Below are 27,661 nucleotides of genomic sequence, written 5' to 3'. Positions count from 1 at the left end.
ACTTCAAAACTATCAAAACGCCCCACAACTTCAGTCATCTCAAACAGACTGCCAGTATATACTAAAGCTCTAATCGACTGGTATAAAAAAGAAACGCATTATATTCAAGAAAGGACTCAAAATTCAACTAATATGCTGAATTGCTGCCTGCATTACTTAATTTTACAGTACGCAAAATAAAACTTAACCTAGTGATGTTATGAGAAAGACGATCTAATTACGTACGATGCTTTTATTTTCCACCTGGCATCCTTAAGCTCTATCCCATATATGATTCTTTCTAACATTTCCGACAGCCTCAACAGCATCCACAGAGCAGACGTTAATTCTGGTCTGCTAATAGTTAACGTACATTATTTAACTGGCCTGACATGTCAACTCCCCTACCTTTTTGATTTATCGGAAGAAGTACTTTTATAAATAACTCCAAAAATCAAAAGGAAACCATGAGATTTTTTAAAATATAAGCACAAAGAAAAGTGTACTTGTTTTTCCTTCCATCCCTCCCCCCTCCCCCCACGTCCTGACATTGAGCTTTTCCAATCATGCCAGAAATAAACACCCAAACACAAGTAAGGGCCTAGGCTACTGAATTCAACACACTTTAGAGTTTGGTCAACCAAGACCAGCAACAGAAAAAAAAATTCTTCACGTGCAAAATATCGGTGTAGAGCACGGGCACAACAATAGGACGAACAAAGTGTCAAATGCAGCGCTACTGACAGGAACAAGTCAGAAAGCAGGAACCTGAAGAACACAGTCCCCTGCTTCAACCGTGTGGTATTTTAAAAACAGTTCGACGTATTCTGTGACCCAAACGTTTTCTTCGCCTTTAGTCTTTAAACACAACTGGCAGACGCTCAGCCCGCACAGCCTTTGTCAGTCGCTTACGGATGGGCAGCAGAACGTGCTACAGGTTGATAAGGAGGACACCGGCGCTGCAAACGCCCTGCCTGCAGCAGGAAAGCACCCAGAAAGAACTTGCAATGCGCAGGAGAGTTTCCCTCAACGTTCACCGGGGGCTTCACGCTCCAGGCGACGTGCACGTTCGTTCCCGGTATTTGTTTCGTGTTTACCTCCCCCCCCCCCCCCCTTCTCTTTCTCCTCCCTGTCCGGCCATCTTGGGCCGACAGGAGCAGCCATTACTTAACTAAATGACAGGGCCAACAACTTTTCACAGAAACAAACATCTCTCTCAAACGACCGGGCAGGCTCCAGCAACCTGCGGGCCGTCCCGCTCCCTGTCAAGCCGCCCGGCGGCGGGGACGGCGGTGGGGCCCGGCGGGCGGGACGGGGCGCTCGGTGAGGACCAGGCACGCCGGAGGCAGCCGGCCCCGGAGAGTAAACAAGTCACTCGGCGACTGGCTCCGGGAGCCGCCGGGCGCCGCGCCCGCCCCGCCGCGGCCCGGCCGGGCCCCCCGCTCCCTCCGGCTCCGCCGCCCGCCCCCCCCCGCGCCGGGCGCACCCGCCGCCGGGCAGGGCGCGCGCAACCGCCGGCCCCCGCCGCGCGGGGCGAAAATCACGAGGGAGGGTCCGGGGAGAGGCCAACGTCAGCAGCGCCTCGCGCGCGCCCTCCCCCCCCCCCGCTGCCGCCGCCTCCTCCTCCTCCCCCCCCCCCCCCGCGCCCCCTCCCCCGCCCCGCTGCGCCGCTCGGCGTTTGCTCCCGGCCCCGGGCTCCGGCCCCGGCGCGCAGGCACTTTCCCGTCCCGGGGCTGGACGCGCACCCGCAAAGTGTCCGGAGCGGAGCCCGCAAGGCCGCGCTCCCTCCGTCCCACACCCGGCCCCGCTCGGCTCCCTCCCGCGCGGGGGGGGCCGCGCCGAGTACGCGGGGGGGGGGGGAGGTGGCGGTGGGGGGAAGGGGCAAAGGCGGCAGCGACGCGCGGGGAGAGGGCGGCGGGGGGCGAGGCGGGGCGCCCCGCCGCCTGCGGGGACGTGCGCCCGCCGAGGTGGCGGTGCCCCGCGCGCACGCACGGACCCCCTCGCTCGCACCCAGATGCACACTCACTCGCGGGCACGCACTCGCCGTGCGGACCCGGGGGACCGGAGGGAGGGGGCGGCTGGGCCGGGCCGGGCCGGCTCCCTCCCCTCCCCCCTTCCCCCCCAGCCCCGCTCCACATCCAGCCTCGCGCTTACCTTTAACAGCAAGGCCTTCGTTCTGGCGCCATCTTCATGAAGCCTCAGAAATCCGAAGAGTCGGCTGCAGAAGGGGAGCGGGCGGGAGGGAGGGGAGAGAGGCACAGGCGTTAGCGAGAGTCAGCCCCCCGCACGGGCAGGCAGGCAGGCTCGCTCCCGGCGGGCGAGGGCAGAGCGCGGCGGCGGGGGCCGGGAGCCCGCACACGGGCACACACGCACTCCCGAGCGGGGAGCCGCGGGCAGGGGAGGGGGGGGACGCGGAGGGAGCGCGGGCCGAGCCGGGACACGGAGGCGGCCGGGGCGGAGTGGGGAGCGGGTACCTGTCGAGGCCGGATAGGGCTTCTCTCTCCTCGGCTGTCAAGCTGGCGAAGTCCTCCTCGCTCTGGCCGCTCGCTTTCCCCGCCGCCATTTTCTTTTCCTCATCACCGAAAGGAGCAGCAGAGGCGGCGGCAGCGGCGAGCGACACTCCGCACGATTTCATGGAAACGCAGCGTAATTAACTCACGATCGCAACCCCCCCCCCCCTGCGCGCCCCCAACACCCCCCAGCGCCGGGCGGGGCGGGGTGCCCGACACACACACACACCACAACTTTTATTACAACAACAACAGCCGGCAGGGAGGGGGAGGGAGGGAGGGAGGGAGGGGAGAGGGAGGGAGGCGGGGGGAAGCCCCGCTGCTCGGAGGAGGAGGAGGAGGAGGGAGGGGGGAGGGAGGGAGCCCCAGCGCTGGAGACTCGGGGGGGGGGGGAGGAGGAGGAGGAGGAGGAGCAGGCGGCGGCTGCTGCGGCGGATGGCGGCGGCGGAGCGGTGTTTACATCGCCGCGGCGCCGCTGGCCCCGGCGGCGAGGGGTGCGCGGAGCCGGGGTGGCAGGGGCCCCGCCCGCCCGGCCGCGCGGGGTGTGTTTGCCGCCCGTACAAACTTCCCCAGCAGCTGCCCAAAGTTGTGGTAATTGTGTCACACGGCGAACCCCACGCCGCCACCGTGACCCCCCCCTCCCCGCCCGCCCGCCCGGGCCCACGCAGCCAATCGCCGCCTCCGCGGCGCCGCACGTGACCTTTGTTGACTTACGTCAGTCATAGCGCTCTTCCACCGCTGCGCTTCGGCTTGGTTGGCCTTCGGCGCCCGCCTCCCTCGCCGGCCTCATCCCATTGGTCGGTGTCTGAGGGAAGGGGCGGGCTTTCAGGGATTCGCGGCTTACGAGAGGCCGGACGGGCCGTCAGTTTGAGGAGCTTGTCGATGACCCGGCGCCAGCAGGTTTGGCGTGCGCCTTTAAAAACCGGAGGAGGATGAAGGCGTGGGGGTGGTGTTCGGGAGCGGCGGGGCCGGGGGGGGGGTGGGAGGGCTGTGGTCACGGGCGGAGTTGCGTAACGGGGGCTCCGGGCTGGGGGAGTGGACGTCGGTGAGGAAGCGGGCCTCGCTGACGCCGTGTGGGTGGGGGCCGCGCCGCACTGGCCGGGGGAGAGCCGCGCTCGCCCGCCCGCCCTGCCCTGGCTGGGGCGTGGCGCCCTTGGCACAACCGGATAATAATGGCTTCCCCGAGCGGGGACGGCGCTGGCTCGGGCTCCGTCGCCCTGGGCCGCGGGAGGGAGGGAGGAGGAGAAGCAGCCGCGGCCCCAGGGGGTGGGTGGGTGGCGGGTAACGCCCGTGCAGGAGCGGGGCGGTGGCCGAAGCGAGGGCAGCCCCCGTGGCGCGGCGGTTGATTTCGCCCCCGCCCCGGGAAGCGGAGGGGGAGGCGCAGAGGCGCCAGTGTCCGGTCTGTGGCTTTCGCCGCCCGCTCGCAGCGGGGCAGGGACTTTCCTGCCGCCGCTGCCTGCCGGCGCACGCGCTCCAGCCGCGGGGGAGCGGCCGTTGGGCCGCCGCCCCGCCAACGGACGAGCGCGTGGCGGGGCTCGAGGCGTGCCGCGCGCGGCGGGGGGGGAGGGGCGCCGGAGGGAGAGCCGCCCCTCCCCGGGAGCCAGTGACAGGTGGAGCGGCGCCCGCCGGCGCGAGCCCCGCGGCCGTCACGTGGGGCGGGGGCGGGGCGGCCGCGCGAGAGGGCTCTGGCGAGGCGGCGGCGGCCCCGCAGGCGTGAGGGCGGGGAGGCCGCCGGGTCCCTTGCCCTGGGCGGGCGTAGCGTTGAGCGGCCGGGCTGCGGCCCGGGGGCGCGGAGCGGCGGGCTGGAGGGGGGCTGGTTCGTACGAAAGCGCGAAGGACTGAAGCCGGGCTTCCGAGAGTGCCTCACGCGTGAGTAAATCCATGAATTTCTTTGGGCGTTGGGGGGGAAGGGGCTTTGCGTGCTTGCTGGTTTCTCCTACTTTATAAGGCCAAGCCTGTCCACAGTCTTCCTTGTGGCTTAAATGTTACCTGAGCATCCTTGGTTCCTCCACCCTTCCCAGCTTACCCAGGAACTCGAGGGTCCTGTTTTCCCTTTGCAGTCCCATTAATTTGCCCATACAGTCAGAAACTCAGCGAGGTTTTTGAAAGCCTTTACATCCTGCCACTGCTGTGATGCTTATGAGGAGATCAGCCTTCTGCAGGTGTGTGGTGGCACAGCTCACTGCTCGCACCCATTTTGCTGCAAATGGATCAGTAACGGTCTTCTGTAACATTAGTGTGTCACTTCTCCAATGTCTAGCCGAAGCCCCATGACTGGGCAGGCTTTTTGTCTGCCAGTTGAATTTCCTTCCCTCAGAGGGGCCTGTTTCACAACCGCCAGGCGGTCTAAAGCATCAGTGAAGCTATTAACTGCCTTTGGGAATTAGATTAATAAGGTCAAAGGCCAAAGTACGCAAGGGATGTTCAGTCACAATGCTGCTGGCTTGCTGGTTCTACTCTTTTTTAATTGCCACCATCAAATCACATACTCATGAAACTGAAGCATGTTTCTGCCTCTGTAGGTGTTACGGCTGACATTTACGTGTTAGTGATGTTTTCCAAATGGATCCTCAAATGTTTTCTGGTCCTGATGGTGTCTGTAGCACAGTGCAGAGAGACTGGCTAGAAGTGTGTAGGCCTGTGCCACTTCCCAGCATACGGATTGGAGATCTGGTCAAGACAAAGTCTTGAATAATGCAAAAGATGACTCAAATTAGTATGTCCTAGCTCCTCTTAGAAGCAGAATCTTGTCATGTATCCGTGCTTTCTGATGCAAATGCAGTTAGAGCAAAAAAGCACCTGAGTTTATTAAGGTTGCATATCTTTACGGAATAGCCAGCAGCCAGTTCGTTAGAGTATTGGTATAAGAGACAGGCATTTCTGAGTTTGGAGTCCAGATACAAACCAAATTACTTTTGGTTCTGGGAATGGGCCATAGTCTATTAATAGTGAAAACAGAGCTATGATCAAACATCTATCTTGATCTGTATTTTACATGGCTTTTCTGTCACACATTTTCTCAGCAGTGCTTCCTTAGGTGCCTAACTCAGGGCCAAGGACTTTACTGATGGGTAATGTGCCAAAAATAAGGTATTTCAGCACAGATTATTTCTGAGGATCTTGACTATGAGGTCTTATGTTTCCCCTTTGCAGTATCCAGAGTATGAATCAACAGAAAGGATAGTGATGAAACCGTATTTCTCGGTACAAGGAAGGTAACTTCTAAATTAAAAAGCAATTCAGGAGACTTCATAGAAGTGTACCGATGTCTTAGTTTCTTGTTATACTTTGAGTTGAACTTCATGCACCTGAAGTCATAACACCTGAGTTACTCCTCTAGTACTCTCAACACCACTCTTACGCCTGCATCCTGCTTGTACTGCTTGAATTGAGTTTCCAGTTGCCTTTTTTTTTTTTTGCATTTGTACTACTGTTTGGATGACTTAAGAGGTGCCATAAAGGCCTATGTATTCTTTCCACCCTTCAAGATGTATCCAAAGCTCAACTGCTTTAATAATAGCAAGAAAAGCTTGCAAATGCATAGTGAAACTAACACTCCCTGCCCTTGCAAACGGGTAACAATTTTGGGAGCTAACATTGATACACTCTCACCTGTATGAAAGGAGAGAGACTGTTTCAGACAAGCATGATGCTGGCCTCCCACTCTGAGATTGCCCTGGAAGCTGACCCCAGAAGGAGTATGTCCTTAAATTCTTAAGAAGAAAGAAGGAAACTGCAGTGTTGCTCTGTATCTATCAAGTATTAGTTAACTCGTTAGGTTTTAGCTTAGTTTAAATTCCAAAGTCATCTGTGAGTCTCCAGAACCACTTTGCTTCCTTCTATGTGAATGTTGTGGACCGGTAAAACTCTAGGACTGAGCAGTACTCTTTGGATCCCCCTTTCCTGTATGTTTTCACCCCCGTTAATTTTCCATGCAGAGTTTCTTTGTGTATTCCTATACACTGTGTTAAGTGTTGCCTTGTCATGCTGTAAGACTCGCCCAATCTGTTAAGAGACGGAACGCTGTATATATGTGTACAGTTGCAGAGTAGTTTATGCCAGAGAGAACTCTGTGCTCCAAGTAGGTGTTCGGCATGCTGGTCATTCTCTGCAGCTTGAAATTGAGATGCAAACTTAATGCTCCACTTATTGAAAAGTAATGTTAGAAACAGCAAAAGTTAATTCTAGAGTTCTCCTTGTAAATAAATATACATCACCTGACATCTTGTTAAGCTGAAAAGCAACTCCTGAAATTGCTGCAAAAAAGTTGATATGGAAGGAAGATTCAGCTTCAACGCTGGGATTCAAGCCGTCATCTCCCTTGATGTCAAAGGTAGTTGTGGTATCTCAAGCATCCAGGTTCATTGGCAAATAGGACAAACCTGACCGCATATTTAGGAACTCGATCTCGGGAAAATAACTTCATGTGGCATGGGACAGGGAAAGGACGACCTGCTCCAGATCTACCTTTTTTACTCTCACATCAGTATTACTTCTCACTGCCATCAACTCCAGCAATCAGTCAAGTGCACTTGCCACTGCCAGTTAAGGGAGGACCTTTTTAGAGGTGATGGTGATCCTAACATTTTTTTCATGTGCAAGAGTATGGCAGCCTGTCACGAATGTTCACCACAAATTCACTGTAAATCTGTTGATAGGAAGTCCTGACTGGAGGCTTGTTTGCTAAAAAAAAAGTTTTAATGTATACATCTCCTTAAAAAAAGACAACTGTGGATTTAAACTCAAAAGGGTTACCTGGTAGAAGTATACCACACTGGTTCGTTTTAGCCGTACCTAATCTCACAACTCAGGATGTGGAGCTGCCCACTTGCTTTTGGACTTAAAAAAAATGGAGAGCTGAGCTTTTTCTTCAACTTTCCACATGTTCTGTATAGTACCATACAAGAAGAATTTTTTTTTTCTAAAGGCAGTTACTTCAGTATGCCGCCTGTAGTCTACAGGCTGGACTTCCTTATACATCTTTCAGCATGGAGAGGCTGGTGGAAGAACCATTCTCCCTGTTTTCCTTTCGATGTGGAATTCTTCTGGACAAGGCAGCTACCACCAACTCACTTTCTCAAAAACAGTAACAGTCACCTTACACTGTCACGCAGGAGTATGAAGCAGCTCAGGATGCGTGTGTGATCTCTACTGACACTGCTGTTTAAAAAAAAAAAAAATTTTCTAGGTGTAGAGTCAACGTTATGCTTTCAATAGCTCAGAGGACCTCTAACTATAGGGCAAATCCTTTTGCAGTGGCCCAGGAGAAACGTGACAAGACAGCAATCTCAGATTTGTGTGACAGGTATGCGTACTGAAAAAACAGCAAAGAAAAAAGCAAGCTAACCAAAAGAACACACAGGATGCCATTTTGTGTCTTACAAAATATAAATCTAACATTGCATTATTGCCACCTTGCCAGATGTTAGTCAAGCTGCCTGAAATATGTGACTATTGGGCACATAAGGGAAAGCACATAAACGAATACAACCTGACAGTAGGTTAGTCAGGGAGAAAGTAGCCCCTTTGTTTAACCTTCCATATTCATTAACAGTTTTTCATCCTGTATCTCTTCTCTTACTGTTCTTTTCATTTCCTCCAAGGTAAAAGCAGAAAAGCTTAAATTACTAAATTATGTTGTTCTTGAAATTGGGAACAAAAAAACCCTGCAGTACTTCATTTTTGTATTCTAGCAGTAGCTCCCATATTGTCCAGGAGTTCATAATAAAATGATCTGCAATTTGCACATTACCTGTACTACTCTCATTAAAGTTCTGACAAGTGGTGTGCGATGATCTATGTTACATTTTGACAGTGGATAGTCGTCAAGAAAGTAGGCAAAACTGATCTAAAACCCAAGGGTTTTTTTTTTTTTTTTCCAAAATGCAGAAAAAAGTCAAATGCTTTTGCTAGCTATAGGAAAAAAAAAAAACAATACATGTGTAGAAGTAATTATTGAAACTAGAAAATGTTTGAAAAAATGTCCTTCCAGTACTCTTTATCACTATGTTGAACAAATTGCTCTTCAATCTCAGAAATATCTTACTTTGAGTGGTGAGGGGAGTAACAGTGAGCTAATCTAGGAAATGCATTATTATCATGAAGGTATTTTTTCTTTATGAAAGTGTTAGAAAACTAGTAATTACTAAATGATTTAGTTAAAGACCTTACTTAGTATTGTTCTGTCTTGCTTGAATCATATAGCCATTTTTGTCTATTGCCCTCTCCTCCCCTTGGTCAGCTTGATTTTAAAGCCTGGATTGTATCTGAAAGGCTTAATGCTTGAATTCATCTGGAATTTACATGGTAATTTGTAGTCATAAGAAGTACACACAGCTATCAGTTAAGCAGTAATATCCGTCACTGTGCAGTGTGTCAGCAGAAATCATAAAATTTCCCTTGAGTAATAGAAACTTCAAAGGAATTGTTACTTATTTAAAAATAATAAACAACATGCCAACAATTCAATCAAAACATGGAAAACCATGAATTTGTATGCATTACCTTAACTGTATTTTGAGCTGTTTCGTTAAATTCAGAAATTGGGTTTTTTGGATAGTCTGTAGACTTTCTGTGTAAGAGAGACTAGTTCTCTGCATGCTAGCTTGAACACACTTACCTGTTTGCTTAGCTCTACCAGTAGAAGAAGCGACCGTTAGAAGACCTACCACTGTACCATATTTTTTGCACTCTCTAGATCTCTAATATTATGCTAACTGACAATTTCTGCAGAGTTGGAGAAATAAATAATATGAAAAATCCAACTTGTCCAGGAAGTGGTTCCTTTACAGTGCCTCTGTTAGTAGATTTTTTTTTTGTTTTTAATCGCACCAGTTCCTTCCCCCGCCTCCCGCCCCCAGCAATTTTGGCTGTGTCCGTGGTGTGTATTGCAAATGTGGGCATGCTTTCATTTATGTTAGTAGTTTCAGAAGGTAAGTAGGTAAGTGTCTGCCCTTCCACTAGGAACTGCATGTGGCAGCTTATGACGTACCACCTTCCAAAGTCGTCACCTGTTTGGCAGAAGGTGATCATGAACAAGTATCTCCGATCATCAAAAACAGTGCAAAGAAAGTGAGATTTCTTGCCTTTGTGACTATGTACATTAGGGAATTTAGTACAACTGTTGAGAAGTTGATCATAAAAATACTGTGTTTATATTAGCTTGTCTTCATCTTCAGATTGACAATTGTAGCTCTCCTGTAACTTTATAGAATGCTGTCAAGGAGGGGGGAAAAAACAACAGCTTTCTGTTTCTGTGGTTAGGTATTTATATATGTATTGACTTAACATAAGATGCTAGGCTAATACCTTTGTAGCCTGCTGGTTTTCTGGCTTATAAGTAAAAACAAGTAAATAACATTTCTAAAACAGCTCTGAAGCAAAGTTAAGGTTTTTTTGTGTAAACATTTGAAAGGAGCTGGTCATGATGCTCAGCAAACTAGATGAATGGATATCTTGTTTACTTTTGTAAATCCTGGGACAGAATGCAATATTATCCAAGATACGTTATTATCTGATATTTTTGTTTTTCTCTTAAAGCAGAGGATGTCACATGCTCTTACTGGATTTAATTTAGTGCTTTATAGACAAATCTTTTCAAGAAAGTATCTGAGAACTATTTATTTTAAAAGCCTCAACTGTTGCGTATGTTGCTTTTTGTTAATGTTGTTGTGGATGTCTAAAACGATAAAACTTTCGATAACCAATCTGAAAAACTATTTTGGTTGTAGTCTCTGAGTCTTTCCTATCCATTTCCTACTACATCTGCCTATGCAGCAATTCTTAAAATCTGGCAATTTGCACAAGTAATGGTATATATTAAGTCTTGTAATCATGTACAGACGGAAGTTTTAAAGGTGCAAATAGCAGAAGGGGCTCTGTGACATTGGGTATGTCTTGTCTGGAGTTAAGGCAGTGGCTCAGGAAGCTCCACCGTACACTTAGGAGGCACAGACAATGACAGTTCTCCATCTTCGTCTAAACACAGTTCAGGATTCCCTTAGAGCAATTGGTGAGTCAGGGGCCATTTCAAATAAAATCAAACATGATGCTTAAATTTGAAGACTTGCTGTAGGGCATGCAACTCTCTCTTTCTTCTCTTATATTTTAGAATTTTATCAAAATAAGGTGGCAACCCATCAATTTGATGCCTCGGACTCAATGAATAAGGAACAGGGTTGTACCCAGAGCATGTGAACTTGTTCATCATGTGTGACTGGAAGATAAAAGAAGTCCTATACTAAAACACCAAACTGAATTTTTCTTTTTTTTTTTTACTATCAAGAGGTAGATTCTATTTAGTGGTTCGCGCTCCACTGTGTCTTCTACATGTCAATAAGAGTTGGATCAGGCCTCTGAGAACGTCAGGAGGGGGGGTGAGGAAGACAAGTAGTTTCTACCATAAGCTGGACGTTCGTAAAACCAAAAGCTAACCCTGCCTTTAAGTATCCATTTTTCCCTTGCTTCCCCCACCCATCAGCTGCCTGCCTTTCACTTGAGGACCTGTGAAACAGGAAATTGCTAGTTTAGGCATGGTTCGGAGAATTTCCCATCTTAAAATTTCTCAAGGTATGATTTGGTCTCTGTTTGAATGTTTGGGGTTGTATATTTGTTTGTATAAATATCTCAGTACTGCTAAAGTCAGTTTGTGAGCAGTTCTTCTCTAGTGAGTTGGGGGGGGGGGGTGTCTGTAAATGAGTCCTGTGGTAGTTTATTCTTGTGAGGAAAGTTTAAGCATAGTGTTTCTTTCCATGGGTATGTGGCCCCAAACTGGAAGCCAAGTGAGAGGAAGGAAATTGCCGTTGGTCTCAATGGGAGAATAGCCTCTTGGGAAAGGGTGCAGCCAAGGGCAGCTTCACTAAGGATGGGCGATGTTTTCCAAAGCCTTGTGATGTTTAAATAGGTACTTTTCCTATCAGTAGTAGATACACAAAATTTCACTGTAAGTTGTGGATTTAAATCTTCATACAACAGAATCAGTGTTTGTCCAGTGGCTTCTGGAAAGTTCCTTTAATATTTCTCAACCAATTAAAAAAAATAAAAATTGACTTCCCCCATTGAATTCACATGTTCATATGTAAGCATCCAAGTTTACCACTTTATTAGAGTCTCAATAGCATGAAAATATCTATGCAATTGGCACTATTTTAAAGACATCAAAGTTTTGTAAGTATGTGGATACATTTTTCTTCTCAAGGGTAGTCTATATAAAAATGAGCGGGGCATAATCTTAAGAAATTTATATTGATCCTGCTGAGGGTATAGTTGTTCCCTGTACAAAAAGGAGGACAAATGTTTTATTATAAGATTCTAATACTATTGTTGCCAATCATGTCATTGGTTCTATTTTTAGTAAGTGATTGGTTTTGCTTTTATTACACATCCCTTCAATGCAGACAGATTTCTAATGAATAATCCCACCTTGCTAAGGACCTGAACCTGCAAGTTACAGAATGCCATCTGGAGACACTTTCTGCTCAGCACTTGGCAGGATTGAGTCCTGTTTTTAATGGATCAGTTCGGATAAGCTTGCAAAGTTTGAATGCTTATCAGAACTCCTTTATTCAGGAAATTGGGCAAGAAACAGGTTTTCTTGCAAATTCAGTGTTGTTCCTAGTTGCTGCTGCATCAGCCCATGCTAAAGGAGACATCCTGCACTGTTCATGCTTCTGTTCTCTCTGAAAACATAATCGGATGCAATATGCATCATTAGTGAAGAACAACTCTTAACCTATCTACCGTTAAGCCTCTTTTATGAATCAACTGAATTTTTTCAAGTGTATTTCTATTTAGGGTTATTAATTTTGCAATGTAAATGCTAACTGTCAGTGGTCTGCAAAAAATACTGGGGAAAATAAAAGCAGGATGATTACAATTTCGGTCTCCCCATTGGAGGGGTTTGGTTTTGAATACTGCCATGCGTGTGGGTGGTTTGGCAGCGTACAAAAAATGGAGATCCCGGCAGCAGCTGGAGAGTCGGGAACACGAAGCAGGTGAGGAGAGGAGAGCGCCAAGTGCACGAGGTGGATTTGACTACGGGTTGAATAGCAGCCTTTTCTGTCGCCGAATTCCTGACCAGTCACTTTTCTCCAACTCTTCTTTCTGTTGCTGTCATAGTTTTCCAGTAGTTGTGCAAAACATGAATGTTTTGTTAAAATTGCAAGGTGTCTGGCAAAAAGCAGAAATTATCAGGTGGTTTGGTTTTTGTTTGGGGGTTTCTTTTTCCCCAATCTTAGTCAAACCAATGACTATGACAGCACTTTGTCAAAAATTACGCAGCTGTGTAACCAACATGAAGGTGCCTCAGAACGTGGTCACGTGACATTTGTTCCTTAACAGCAACCCCCGCCTCCGAAGGTCCCTTCCCAGTCGCTGTTACCAGCCCTACACTGCAGTTTGGCCCAGCCGTCCCTCAGCCGTACTGATTTCACTGTTTACAAGGCCGTGCTGGAAACTGAGGCAAAATCATGGAAGTAACCTCAGTTAAAAAAAAATCAAACCAACCAACCAGCTCCCCTGCTGCCCCCCAAAGAAACCAACCACAACAACAACAAAAAAAACCCCAAACTTCCAGAAGGAGGTAAAGGCCACTTCCAGACAACTTTTATGGTAATTATTCACGTCCAATATTGTGTAGCAAGCTGAAAAATAGTTAAGAATGACATCATTTTAATATGAAATTAAATGCGAGAGCAGATGATACAGTGATTGTATTATTGGGTAGCATACTGAATTCAATTAAAACTTGTCTTGTTAATAAATCTTACATCATTGCTGGCTGCTGCCGTGAAGAATCCTGAGGTTCTTTTGTAAGGAGGTCCCACCTGTTCATAACGGTGCCTCAGGAGCTGGTTAGCTGATGCACAACACAGTAAGATGATTGCATCTTGTGAGGTTGACTGGAGATTGCTATCACAGGAATAAAAACCAAGTTAAAATTACAAAAACCTGGCACCTCTAAAAGCTTATGAGCCTTAGAAGTGACCTATTACTAACTCCTTACTGCCTCTAAGTAATTGTTAATTTGGTTGCCAGTTAGATTTTAAGTTGGGAGTGTTGGACAAATTGCTGTTGGTCTTCATCACAAGCTCTCTTTTTGTACTGTTCCTGTATTGATGCAGCAGCTGTTGCTGGGAATCAAAACCCCAGATCCACACACAATGAGGAATAACTTTTTTTTTAAGATAACACTTTTGAATGATGTGTTACCTGTGCACACATCTCTTTCCTAATGGAGCATGGTCAATAAGGAGCACAATTCTGCACAGTTGGCAAGGCTGAAAAGGAAACAGCATCTACCAAATGATACAATTGGTAGATTATATAGGAAAATAACCCATGCTCTTTTTTCATTCTAAAGAAAACTCTTACCAGGGTTTTCTCATTTGATTACATTTCATACACTTCTTTTTTTTAAATGTAGTGTATTTTACAAATCACGTCATTATTTACAGAAACTTTTAGGAACGAACTTCTGTCTTATATATTAATTCTTAAGTTCAGAAATACAAATATCTTATTGAACTAATCACTCCCTCTTAAGTCCAGCTTTGAAATGTTTCCATCATGCTTATTCAGAAGTATAGGAATCATAGCTAAGGAATGTGTTTAAATTCAGTGTTTAAATGTGTTTTAATTCAGGAAAGTGTTTAAAGTAATGATAAATAAACAATAAATACCGTAAGGGTTAAAGATTAAACTTTTAACTACTATCTGCTTGCTTTGCAGCCTTAATACGTGGGCTATGATTCCTGCTCTACATTAACATTCAGGAAGTTTTTCACCATGAACATGTAATCGTTTATATTAGAAGCTTAACTGTTGTATGCGAAATTAGAATCATGCCTATGGGTATTTAAAATGGAAGAATAATACCAGATAATGACTTCAGTGTAACTAGTAAAATTACATCAGGGAGAGTATTTCGGATTTTGCAGATTGGCCAAATTTATATTGATGAGAAATATACAAGATTTAGCTCAGTAAAATTTAATGAAAGCAAGCATATATTGAGGAAATTAAAGTGTACAGGCTTATTTGTTGCAATGTGTGGAAATTGGTTAACGTTTTATTTTGGAGAGAAACGAAGTTCTGCTTTATGGAAATTTCTGATTATTTTTCTGAAACATTGTTACTTCTCTTGATGTAAACAGTTATATGGTCTTGCAGATAGGTTTCTTTAGTAAATTAAATTTATCGAACTTGCTGTTTCTTCACAAACAAACATCTTTCTTTACCAGGAGTATGCAGAGGTATATTTCTTCTATGTACACACACCTACTCTAAAGAATACCCAGCGCATTATGTTGGGCAATGTCAGTAGGCTCTAGCATTCAGGCCCTGGCAAAATTCATTTGCATTCATCATCTGGCTTGCCATGTGAGCTATGATTTGTATCATAGGTTTTGTTTTAATTAGGCCAAGAAATACAACTGCTTCTCACTTCTGTCCCCAGGATGTGGTGTAACTGCGTCCTCCAATTTCAGCAAAGATTTGCTTAATCTAAACTGTCAGGTGCTATAACTAAATTCTTGCTGTGAAAGGTATGAGATAGAGCATTTTGGATCTTGATATTAATTGCAAAGAACTGAGAGGTTCAAGATGAAAATAGGATCAGTATTTTGGACTTCCTAGTAAAGATACGGAATCTGAAAAGATTAGAATAGAATTAGTTAGTTAATTTATTTATTTGATTGTTTGTTTGTTAATTAAGAGAATTAGTTACAGAACTTACAGTAAAATATCGGACACTTGAGAAGTGTTAAAAAAAGAGAGATGGAGATGCAAACACACCCGTGCTTTAATGAACCAGATACAACTCTCAGGCAATCAGTTGATGCATGAGTGCTAAAATAGAATGAGATAAATCTCATTTTTAAAGTTGGACAGTTTATTCAGAGATTGAATCACATTAAGAGCATGTGTGTATGTTTTACTAACATAGAAATAGTATAGCGAATGAACAAAAAGGTAAGCCTAATAATGTTATCAGTAGAACATCTGCAAGGAAGTAGACCAGAACAACATGTTTTAACCAAACAGCTCACAAAGCAGTCCTCTGATATATCAAAGCTAATTAGGACAGGGTCCAACAATTACAAAAGATATTTAGTTGTAAAGAGATACCCAGCAATGTCTTGTCTTATCTCTTAAGCAGATCATTGAAGGCTTCCTGTTATATTTCTTCATGACTTCTTTTCAGGAAAATCTATTACCCTCTCCTCAGGAGGAGATTGAGACCTACCAGAACAATTCATTTGGCCTACTCCCAGCCACCCTGTCTTCTGAGATACAGCCGGGGAATGATAATAGCCTGCGTGAACAGTTCTTGCAATAGCAGTCTGCTCTGACTGTTGCCTTTCCTCATTTTCCTCATCGTGCTGCACAACACAGGTTCAGAATTTTGATCCAATCAAATCTGTTGCGCATGTGCAGACAAACTTCTGAATGTATCAGGGAAGGCTTCGCAGCACAAAGCTGAGCCATGAGTTTTGTCACAGCAGCAAGTTTGGGTACTGCTGGCATAGCATGGTCTCAAATTCACGAGGAAAAGATAGAAATTATCTGTAACAGTTAATGGAGGGAGAAGAAGGGCTGGCACCATACGAGAAGTTTCTCAAAGTCTTTCTGTCAACACCATCTTTTGCTTTCATATGATTTTGCTTATGATAGTGGCTTGATAGTCTGGGGCACAATCCTTAAACAAAACGGCAGCAACTCTTTTTACAGTTAAACAAAGTCTGGATAGAATAGTCCTCCAGCTGCTTATTGGGGAAGTCTTTTTTTCCTGTACATAGGAAAAATGGGGGGGAGGCGAGGAATAGAGAGAATTAGCTAGCCTGTATCCCAGACTGGTGCCTAAAGGTATCATTGTTTCTTTTTACACATATATATCAGTATTTTAAAAATAACTTTTCAGCTGGACCTACTCTCATGCTCCCATCTGGTGCTTGTTCTTTTGTCCTTTCTTGGCCTTCCTCCACAGCCTTCTAATGGAAACCACTGCACAGTTCTTGTTCTCCACTCAGCCTTTGGATTTCTAACTCAAATTTACCACTCTTCTTGGGAGAAATGTGTGTGCTCCACAAGTATGTTTTCCTGGGCTTCCTCCTTGTCACACTGTAAAATTGATGCAAAGCATGTCCTGCCGTTTTTCTAAGCAGAGGGAGAAATTGTATAATCTCTCCAGAACAGATGCTTCATTGCCACTTGACCTGTATACTGTCCACTGTTCTGAAGTCCTTACTTTTTAATGAAAAGTGGTTTGGTCTAGCAAAAGGCAGATAATGTCTCTGTTTTTCATGTGGGTTTTTGCCCCCACTTTATTTCAATTTATTCTTCAATAACAAAGCAACTGAATATAATATTTAAAAATCAGTTTGAAATCAAGCAAACTTCATCCAAGCTCAAAATCCTGACAGTCAGTTCTAACATTTGCAAGTACACACTGAAGAAAAATATTTTGACACCTAGGCTGTCAGATAATCTGTCAGTAACAGTTATATCATTCAGGCAGAGAAATTATAACTTCCAGAGTAATTTATTGGGAAAATAATAACGTTTACTGCAGTGAAATACCCTACTGGATGCTGGAAAATTTACTTAGCATTTTTGCAGGGGAAGTAGTCGGCTTCAGAACACGGGTTATTCTCTTGTGACAAAATCACAGAAAAAGAACTACTTGCCAGACATCATCAACGAAGAGTACGTACCTGCAAACAGCAGTATGCTCACATACAGTTAGGAAGCATTAGGAACCTCATGCTGAAGGACGTACCGCACAGAGAAAAGGGAAGGAGTGCTCAGGATCGTACTCCTTAGAGAAGAGGATCGTGGGGCAGAAAGGGTCATACACCAACTGCTTTACTTGGAATAATTTTTAAAAGCTAGAGAAGTTCTTGGCGCTGTTTTGCTATGCCTGGAAAAACAGCGCTGTCTTTGGGCAGAGGTGTTTCCTGGCGTGATGCAATGGCTGCTCTGCAGGGCTTTCACAGCTGTTGGTTTTACATCTTCCAGTTTTGCTTCACTGACATTTTTCATTTTTCTTTGTCTGTTAAAAAGTAGTCTTGTTTCTGTAGAGAAATGTCTGAGCATTATGTGTAGTGACGGTAGTAATCACTTTCAAAGTGCTCAGAGGACTGAAGCCCGGTTTTTGTCAGCTTGCATATTGCTGTTAGATTGTATCAGTCTGAGGCTACATAGTGTGTCTGCTTTTAATCTGGCATAATTTCTGTCCCGTACTTAAGTTATAATTGTGGCTTCTTGGAAAGAAAATAAGGTTTTTTTGTCACGCATTTTATCATGTAATTAACAATCAGTAAATTTGTTACACAGGTTATTGCTATTGTTGGCAATGATGACAATAAAAGCCGTGATTTTGCAAGAATAAGCAAGACCACGTCATATAGGGAGATTGGCAACTTTAAAGGTTATTCAGCACTTAAAGACATTTGTAACAGAGGCAATCTCAGCTTTCAAACTCATCTTAACTCTGCCCCTGCCTAATTAGTAACCAAGTCTCATTGGAACTTACCTTTCCCTTGATGGTTAATGCCACTAGCAGTGCTCCATTAAGCTGCTTCTTCCAGAGTCTTTTTTTCAGTGCTTTTCCTAATGCAGGAGATGTTTTCCCTTTTCAGATAGGCTAAGCTGGTAGATTCAGTTGATGAAATTTACTCTGAGCTTCATGTGTTCTGAGTCACTTGTTAGAAATTACAAAATATAATGTGTAAGACATGATCTTAGATTGTTACATCTTACCATATCTACATCAACCTTTTATTCTCTTGTCATTTTTAGTAGAAAGACAACCTAAGAAGTTATTGTGGAACTTGTTGGTTTTATTATTTTCATTTGTCTTCAGTGAAACTAAAAAATGAAAAACTGTTGCCATATTCACCTTTATTTGTCCTCCTTATTTGTTGTTCCGTATTGCTGCTGCTTTTTCTGAGGCAAAACAGAAGAGGGGGAAAGAGAAGGCTGAGGGTGAAAGGAGAAAAGGAAAGGGTAGAAGAAAAGCAAAACCAAGGAGAAAATAAAAAAAGATTGGATACGTTTTCATGGAAACTTTTAACTTGAAAAAATATCCTATTTAAAGAGTTTACAGTTATTCCATATGGAACAACGGTAGTTTTGTATTTTTAAAAAAAAAATCTCAACCATTTCTAATGTAAATCCGTATAGCTCCACCAAGGTCAATTGAGGACAAGTTATGCAAACTTTAGCCACTGTATTAACCCATACTTAATGTTTTAAAATACTTCATCTGAGTTGACAAGATGTGCATATGGTATCTGAGTTACCAGACTGAAGGGCTGTAGCCTTTAGCCTTCCTCTGTCTCCTCGCTGTCATATTCCGCTCACAATCTTACTGCGTCAGAGATAGATTATCAGCCTTTTTTTGTCAATAAAGCATCCAGCATATTAAAATGTTTTGTATAAATTATAATCATAAGAAATTTGTGCCCATTTCAACTTTTTTTTTTTTTTTTGCAAAATCATAGCCAATTTTAAAAATAAGCAGTTTAAGCTTTTTGAAACGTATTGTGGATGTGGTTCGTGATTTATGTGCAGTCAGTTATTTTTTTATATATTGAAAAAACCCGACAAGTTTTTATCTCACATTTCAGAAATCAGATTTTTCCGTATACAAAGCACATGTCAGAAATTAGTATCTAAACAACATGCCAGTTGGCTTCTCCATGTGGCAGCTTGTAAACAAAAATATTCGGGGACTGCGCATTTGTGACATGACGAAATGTAATGCAGTGTACAAACACCAGTTATTTGGAACTATTCTGTTCCCCTACAATGAAAATAAAAAGATAAATCATGCTTGCATTGCTGTATCACAATTCAGCTGGTGGAACTTTCCAAATTCAGGTGGTACTGTTGTTTTTTTCCAAATAGGTGTACTGAAAGGTTAAGTATTTTATTAGGGACCTATCTTTGCATCAGAGCGATACCTCAGAACAGATGTGGTGTTTTGTGCATTTACCTGTAGGCTATTCGGAATTTTTTTCCCCCTATATTAATTGTGTTTCAATCAGAGACAAATTCTGGTTGTACTGAAATCAGTGAAACATTTTCCACTAGCTTCAGTGGGATCAGGAATCAGCCGTCAGAGGACAGGGGAAGAACACCGCTGCCTGCTGAAGCTGACCTGCACCCGTGCTGTTGCCAAAAGGGGAAGTCATGTTCTTGCTTCCACCGATGGCCATATTTCTGGTAGCATCTTTCATGCAGGCCTAGCAATCGTGTGGCTGTGCAAAAAGCAAGATCCGCTTGCTGATCCACCTGAAAAGTATCACAGGAAAGAAAAAAATGATTCCTGTTGTGATAATTGCTAGGGCAAACGGTGTCAGCTGTTGTTCACATAGGACAGGTTCCAAGCTGTGAATCAACATCCGTGAGATACTTAAATTCAATATGATAAGAACTGAGAACGCAAAATGCACTACTGCTAAGGTATTTTATTTCATGAAAACCAAAACAAACAGGCCAAGTCTTGTGGAGAAGATGTAAAGGCACATTATTACATTTTTCCAATGTAAGTGCAGCTGGAAAAGGCTAAAGAAAATCGTGTTTAAAGCACAAAAGGTTGAGCAGGATATAGGAAGAAAACTAGAATTAACTAAAAGTAGTTGTTATATGACCGAATGGCTATTTAAATAAGCATTGCAGCGCAGAAGCTTTCAAGCAGGGCTGAGGATCATCAACAGGCCTAACACATCATAAAGTACAGTGCATAAAAGTAATTTTAAAACCCCAAGCATTTTTATTATTACTTAGTCAATGATGTAGATTCTTTTAACATTTTATCCATTTTTTGTTTGTTGTCAAGCCTGCAAATATACTAAACATTTATAGGATCCTCTATAAAATTACTTCTTCTTGTTCTTTTGCAACTGCATCTAGTAAAATAGTCTCACATTTATGCTTATGTGTCTTGTTATTTCTTGTGCCACATCCATTTTTGTGAAATCAAGAAATACCAAATAAGAAAAATAATATTAATGAACTGTGCAAAAAAAAAAAGCTGGGTTTATTCCCCAGATATTCCCGTAAGTCAAAGTACTCGTGGAAATATCTGAACCTTATATCCTTAATTTGTTTTCATAGGTTTCAAAATCTGTTACTTTCAGCCAAGTGTAAACTAATAATGGTTCCAAATGCCTATATCTTATTTAATTAAAAAAGAGTAAGTTCTTTCTGCTATTTCAACTAAGTGATAAAAAACAGACTTTGTGGGGTGAAGGCCAGACTGCAGATTCTGATGTTCCTGAAACGTCATTATTTCAAGAATTTTAATAAATTCTTTATTGTTTCCTTCTTACCGTATTAACACACTCTTTGGTGTTTCCTCTTTACAGTAGATGTCCAGAATCCCAAATTCTGTTTCTGTCTAAGTTGTTTTTTGTAGGTGAAATGTTCTTTTGCTGCTTTTTTAGGTCTGGCTATCTTCCTAGTGTCTTTCTGTGGACTTTTTGTAGTTCAGACTTATTTGTTTAATTGATAAATAGTTTTGCATACAATTTTGTATTCCCAGTTATGCGTCCTTTGCATAGCTAGTTTTGTAATTATTTCAAAAGAAGAAAACAAACTTGAAAAACTCAGTAAACCTATCCAGTTACATGACTACTGAATAGAGAAACACAGGATTAGTTAGTGAAGTGAATGTGGCAAGTATAACATAACTGGGACTTCAGTGGAACATTTGACAATGTGTCATTCAGTTTTACATGGATTAAGTAAGGGTTACATGGAATGCAAGCACTCTCCTAATCCAAGGATGAGGATAAATGTCTTAGGCTGGAAGGAACACTGGGAGACATGGAGCGCTGTTATGTCCTATTTGGTATCTTGAGAAGTCATTGAGAAAAAAAGGAAGGAAGTTGATTATTATCAATTAGCATGAATTCTCGCATGCAGACACCAGAGAGGAATGCAATAATGCAAATGCAGGACTGAAAACAACAAATGGCAGAACTCTTGGCCAACTGCGACTTAGTGCTGCTAAAGCAATGCGATCAAGAACAACGCTGTTCCAGGGGAGGGACAAACCTGGATGACAGAAACACTGAATGGAACCTAGAAGCAGCATCGGGCCAATATATACAGCAAAAGAGCAATGCAATTCTGAGTAGCAAAGATACGACGTAAGAGACCAATGTGTATTGCCTTCTTTTCACAAGGTTTTTGCGATCACATTTGAAACGCTGATTTCAGTTTCATCTCGGTAGCAGAAAAATAACTAGGGGATTTACAAAAGAACAGAAAACTGACAGGGAGATTAAAAGTTATGATTTAAACAGCAAGATATAAAAAAACCCTAACACGTGAAACTGTTACCGATTATCCTAATTAACAATCTCTTGAGTGGACTGGGGTTAGTAAGCTGCCTAAGGTTTGGATCCCAAGGTTTGATGTTATGTGTTTACAGTTTCAGAGACTAAAATTGTCTGCAAAAAACAGCATATTGACCATATTTATTGTGCTTCCTGGTTATCCCATTCTCAAAATTTGCCAGGTGCTTGTGTGTTCTTCTAAAACAGGTTTAAATATTCAGGATTGGATATACAATTGAAATACAAAAGCTGAGGAAGCCCGACAGCATCAAGAAGGGAACTAGAGTGCAACTCATTAAATAAAACGAAAGAACATAGATTAAATTTAAAAATATAAGATTCAGGCTAATTATTAGCAAACATTTAGTTACTGGTGTCTACATGGGAGCATGAACCATTGCTTTGAACACTTAAAACTAGATAGGAAAAGACATGGAAAAGTCAGTGATTAATTCTGTATTGGTTGGATGTATTCGGATGACTAATAAAATAGGGTTTTAATATCTAAAATCTGTACTGCATCCAGGAAATTGAAACTGCATATACATGCATGCAAGGGATACCAGAATTTGATCCTATAATTGGTAAAATCCAATGACTTCAATTTGGCAAGACAATCCCAAAGTATTCTGTGCTGCATGAGAATGAAGACTATAAATAAGTAATGTATTTATGTTTAAATAAATGGGAAAGAGTAAATTTTCCCATATTCCTAAATGCTCATAAATCATTGTGATTTACTGTGTCAGTCTTATTTTTCAGTTCTGCCATCTATTTCAGTTCAGTTTAAAGGCTGTACATATGGAGAACTGACTACAAGATTTTCAATCTCTGGAAATCCAAATCTGCCAGAAAACATTTTCTGGAGGCCGAGCTTACCCCTTTACCTACAAGAAGAAGTGGCAGCACTTGTAATTAGGCATTGTCCCAATCAAGACTGTATTCTGTTTATTAATTCAGGGTCTACGGGATATAGCTATACCTTTGTATAAAGATGCATGTTGAGGATTCACTGGAAGGAAAGCAAATAACAGGGATCAATAGTAACATTTTACATAGTTTTGATGCTGTGGAGACGGGTGGCTCAGTTGGAGGTTACCCTGTTGTAAGAAGGGACCAAGAAGCACACAGAACCGGTCATCGGTTAGTATTTCTGCTGACCGGAGTGCTGGGAGTGAATAGGGAGACCGGAGCAGAGTTTCAGCTTTATAGCGTGTTTTCTATAAAAAGCTCCCTTTTGATGTCTCTCTCAGTTTCATTCTGCTCATTTTTCATATCAAAGCTAAAACTTCCTTTCCCTGCCTCCATTTCACATCAGTTTGCAGCAGAGTGAATTAACTCTTCCAAACCAGGAGTCGATAACGTCTTGCTTCAGGAGATGCCTAATCACTGTGATGAATTGTCCTAAAAAATCACAGACCTTTACAGATGACATTTTCATTTGCAGTAAGTTGGAGATGGGTTTAGCAAACAGCTGCTTTCCACAACAGCCAGGATTAGTCATCTTATTCTTACATCAAGCATAAAGTAGTTATTTTATATGGGGAATTATGAAAGAGCCAAATAATTCTCGATTATTGATCTATTTGTCTGCTGGGAGGTTGTGAGTGAAAAATCTTTTGCTCTGTTGTTCTTAATTCAGATGCCATTAGTGTAGAGCTTACTGTAGGATCGCTGTGAAAGAAATTGATATAATGCCCACAGTGCTGAAAAAATGTTTCTTTTCCAAATAAAAATAAATGGAAGTTAACATAGGAAAAAAATGTGGTGTTTGGTAACTTAGAAACCACAATGTTTTACAGTAGCGACATCAATCAAAAGCTGCTATAAAACATGGCTTAAGACCTTGTAGAATTGTACTTAATACTTTAGACATAAACAGCCTAACTACAGTGTAATCAGTAATTATTACCCCTGTCTTCTACAGGATCTGTTTCCACTTATTTTCCTTGACTATCATCATAAAAGATAGACTAGCTCAATTTTATGTGTGGTATAAATATGCTTTTTCTGATTTCACCATAATTGCCTATGGTCGTTTAATTTGTCACTGTGATTGAGATCTTTCCTCATTTACACTTCCAAAGTCCTATTGACTTGATGTAACAGTAATGTATTGTGTAACTATGAAAATTAGTGCAGGGTATGACGCAGTAAATAGCATTTGCAATAAAAAGTGGAACATAATTTGACCTTATTTATACCCAAGTAGCCGAGAGTGCTTTGTAGCAATTTCTACAGCCTGTTTTTCTATATTTAGAAAAACAACAATGTATCTTTTATAATAATGAATAAGAAACTGCAGAAATCTTCCAGCTCAGCGCAGGGTTTTTTTACAGCTTTTCGCCTCTCTCCTGACTTAGGTGGTGCCCGTTTGCGTAAGGGAGGAGCGGCCCTCCCACACGCACCTTTCGGGGGTGCCCAGCGGAAGCCCTCGAATGCACCCGCCTCCCTGGGTCACGCCACGCTCCCGCTACATCCCCTTTCTCGCTCCTCTACTCTACTTTGCTGCCTGTTTTAATTTTTTTCACCTGAAGAGCAGAAGCAATTTAGCTTTTTAATTTTACTACTTTTTTAAAGAATTCGTCATGTTTTTCTTTTTGGCTGAGTAGTTCTAAATGTCAGTTCAAAACCAGGCCAGAAAGTGTTTTGGCCTGATGGGAGCAGCCAGCAGTAGGGCCCCACGCTTTATTTCCCAACCAGCTCCGCGCAGCCGTGCTCACAGGTGACCGCTGGGACAGAGCATCGCTCCCGACCGGGCGGTCCTTCGTCAGGTTAGATGAAGTTGGTTCAGTGTCAGTTAGAAGCAATTTGTTTTCAAAATCCCCCTTTATTGGTACGTACGTCTGTATTTAAAACCAGGAACGGGAAGAGAGGGACTGCTGAGTAGTGGTCACAGCCAGCCAGGAGAGTCTCTGCCGAAGGCAGGTGTGCGTGCAGGCCTGTGCCCTGGGGAGCCGTGCAAATTTGGGAGCCAGGAGGGGGAATGGGACTGAATCTGTATCGCCCATCGAAGGGGGAAGAGGCGCACCAGGCTGCTAGACTCAGAAAGGAGGGCAACTCACTAGAGAGATAATCCTAGAGGCCCATCAAAAAGTGGGTCTTGGGACTTGTGGGTAGAGGAGAGGGTAGAGACTTCTGGGAGACAGAAACGTGAGCAGGTACAATGATTTGTGTTGGAGAAAAGGGCTTGACAAGACCTCACAGACGCGCGTGGGGTTTTTGTGTGTGTTTGGGGTGTCTTTCTCTAAGTGCTCTGGATATCTCAAATGGTCGAAGAGAGGACTTAAGAGCCATCTCAGGCCACTGGAGGTACCTTCTGAGATCAAATGTTCACACCCTTCAGTTTCTCCACAACAGATCTTTATTTACATACCTACGATGGACAACCTGCAGTCTATTCAAACTGTGCTCTCTTCTAGCACCTGCTTTGAGCAGTCCCCTGCATGGAAGCTGCTTACGTGTTTTACCTACGTCCACGTGGTCCCGAGTGTGAAATGATGACCCTTCATTTCTCTCTGAAGTTCAATGATGTGCTTGCATTCCTTATTTCAATATTGTTATTGCTTGAGCAACTTTCATCACAGTCTAGTGCTAGATAGAGACCTCAGCACTGCACAGGAATCTCAGTTAAGAATTTAAAGAGTTTTTACAAAGTACTATTAAAATTCTTTTGATGTCAGCATAAATTAATATGCAGAAGTGAAAAGGCATGATGCTATATGTTAAACACTGTTTGTACAAGACTGCCCTTTAGCAAAAACAGTTACTCAGAGCAGACTGCTCCATGTGAAAGGTACCAAAGGACTTTTTTACTGACTTTGTTGGAAAGAAATAAAAATTCATCTCATTTTTTCTTTATTCTGTGGAAGATGCCATTTATTTTGTGAACAGAAAGCAGCTGTTGGCAGCACTAGACATTAAACTAGGAACTCTATCTGTTAACTAAGAGACTTTAATAAGTTCACAATGTGAGTGCTAATGAATGAGTTGATTTTAATATGTATCACATTTCACTGTAGAAACATCCTTATGTTCTGTCTACCCACAGTTTAATTTTATCCTCATTTGACATTTCCAGTAGACAAGGCCAAAAGTAAACTGGGCTAGCCAGTATTACTGATCCGGATAAAAAAAGGAAGGAGAACCCTGGGATAAATCTGAGCCACCTGAGAGGACAGATTGATGCCTGAACCCGAAGCAGCGCTCCCCAGCTGGCAAGGATGAAGCGCAGGATCGCCTACCCCACCCCAAAAGTACAACAGAGTGGTCACGGTAGGCACTTGCTGGAAACAAGCACAGTGAGTTTCAGGCTCAGAAAGGGAGACGTGGGAGTAAAAAACACGGAAGGAGAATGGGGATCAGTTTTTCATCAGATTTTCTGACCTCTTGGATTTGCCAGTCCTCCTGCTTGCCAACTGGGGAAGTCCCCTGTTCCCTGCTTCTTTATGCTCATTCCCAGCCTGGCTTTGTGTGGCAAGGCAGCAACATTCATTGAGGGACAAATTTGAATTCTTTGATCTTAGTATCCTAACTTTGCATTTGCCGGGTAATTAAAAACAGACAAACATGCACACACACGTTAAAATACAGCAATGTATTTATAAGTGTAATTGAGCTGCGATTAATTCCTCACATTTCATTACAAACTAATAAAAATCCATTACAGAGCAATGAATGGATCCTGCTAGGAGCAGGCCCGTATCTCCTCTGTTCCGCATAATCTGTAGCCACGTGAAACTTTGCGAAGAATGAGCAAATGGTAACAGGACGATTTGGCAGTATTTCATATCTGCGTTGCACACGTGAAAGCGACAGTGTGCAAGCTGTGAGAACATTTAGCATCAGAATACCAGCAGATCTTTTAAGTCTTACGTGCACTTCTGCCTCTGTGTAGGATGAGATAAAGAGATAAAGAGAAACTTGTTTTTCTCTCCTTTCCTTCAAAACAGATGCTATAGGGACAGAGGGATATTATCGTCTTGCTAGTGGCATGAAGGCAGCATCTCGGATATGGATTACCTCAGAATTATCCTTCTTGACAAATGGGTTGTGAAACCATCGCTTAGTCTCTTGGCAGGTCCCAACCCTGCCTTCACCCACGGAACCCTGAGCAGCTGCTGCCTTCTCTCTACCGCTGACTATATGTACGCATTTTCCTTTCCCTTTGTTATCCTGTGCATTTCAGGGGGTTTTAATCCATCTGGTGCAAGGTGTGTAACTGCATAGAGCACGCACAGTTAGAGGGCTTTAGCTGCTCCTTGTTCGGGTAGCTCAGTTAAACACAGAAGCACCTGCCAGCTATTCCACCAGAGCCACAACCCATCTGCATGTAGCTCTAGCTAAGAAGTTCTTCTGAAATACCCCTTCTGTGCTAAATATACCGATTCCCTGATGGCATCTTGCACCATTTGCTCCTGCCCCCAAATTCGTGCAACGGTAGCATCCAGTTTTGCTCCTCTAACATTTGGGGAGGCAGGGAAAGGCACAAAGAGGAAAAAAACATGTATTTTTAGTTCTTTTTATTGCATTTCAGTATGATCACTTTCTCGTTTTAAAGGAAATGTAACTGAAACCCAGTGTGGTTATGGAATAAGAAAAATGTTAGATAAAAATTAACATTTTAAATCAGGGAAATGATTTGTGAATTAAAATACTTTCTTCTTGTGGCTTTGCAGAATCACATTCCCTTTGCTTTCAGGGTAGACAGAACCATTTTCCGGCCAAACCAATATTTGAATTCTTGATCTTCCCAAAGAAAACTAGTGGGTGAGTTTCTGTCTGGGAGCTAAACCAGAAATTTGCCCTCAGGTTTAGCTGCAGTTC

General features: G+C 43.5%; 1 protein-coding gene and 1 long non-coding RNA gene across 15 annotated transcripts in view; one reads left to right on the top strand and one right to left on the bottom strand.

The window, feature by feature from the left end:
* The window catches only part of KDM6A (lysine demethylase 6A), a 159,968-nt gene extending 157,182 nt beyond the window's left edge, over positions 1–2,786 (bottom strand). For 3 of the 14 annotated variants that reach the window (XR_014230310.1, XM_082331355.1, XM_082331354.1), the window contains exons 1-2: positions 2,454–2,785; positions 2,134–2,197 (exon numbers count right to left, since the gene is read on the bottom strand). Coding sequence is in view for 13 of the 14 variants with exons in the window: in XM_082331355.1 (XP_082187481.1) it covers positions 2,134–2,197; positions 2,454–2,614 (225 nt within the window). In the remaining variant the exon portion in view is untranslated. Of the gene's footprint in view, positions 1–2,133; positions 2,198–2,453 lie in introns of all 14 variants that reach the window. The other 11 variants (XM_082331350.1, XM_082331356.1, XM_082331357.1 and 8 more) reach the window with 5 other exon arrangements.
* A 491-nt stretch (positions 2,787–3,277) lies between these two features.
* Positions 3,278–19,322, top strand: LOC309587129. The gene is made up of 2 exons (XR_014227499.1): positions 3,278–3,389; positions 12,828–19,322. It is a non-coding gene; the product is annotated as an uncharacterized lncRNA (long non-coding RNA).
* The last annotated feature ends 8,339 nt before the right edge of the window (positions 19,323–27,661 follow it).

Source organism: Platalea leucorodia (assembly GCF_965183815.1).
Source record: "Platalea leucorodia genome assembly, chromosome: 2".
NCBI classification, from domain to species: domain Eukaryota; kingdom Metazoa; phylum Chordata; class Aves; order Pelecaniformes; family Threskiornithidae; genus Platalea; species Platalea leucorodia.
The sequence above is the reverse complement of the archived record's forward strand: the minus strand, read 5'-3'. Positions and strand labels throughout refer to the sequence as shown.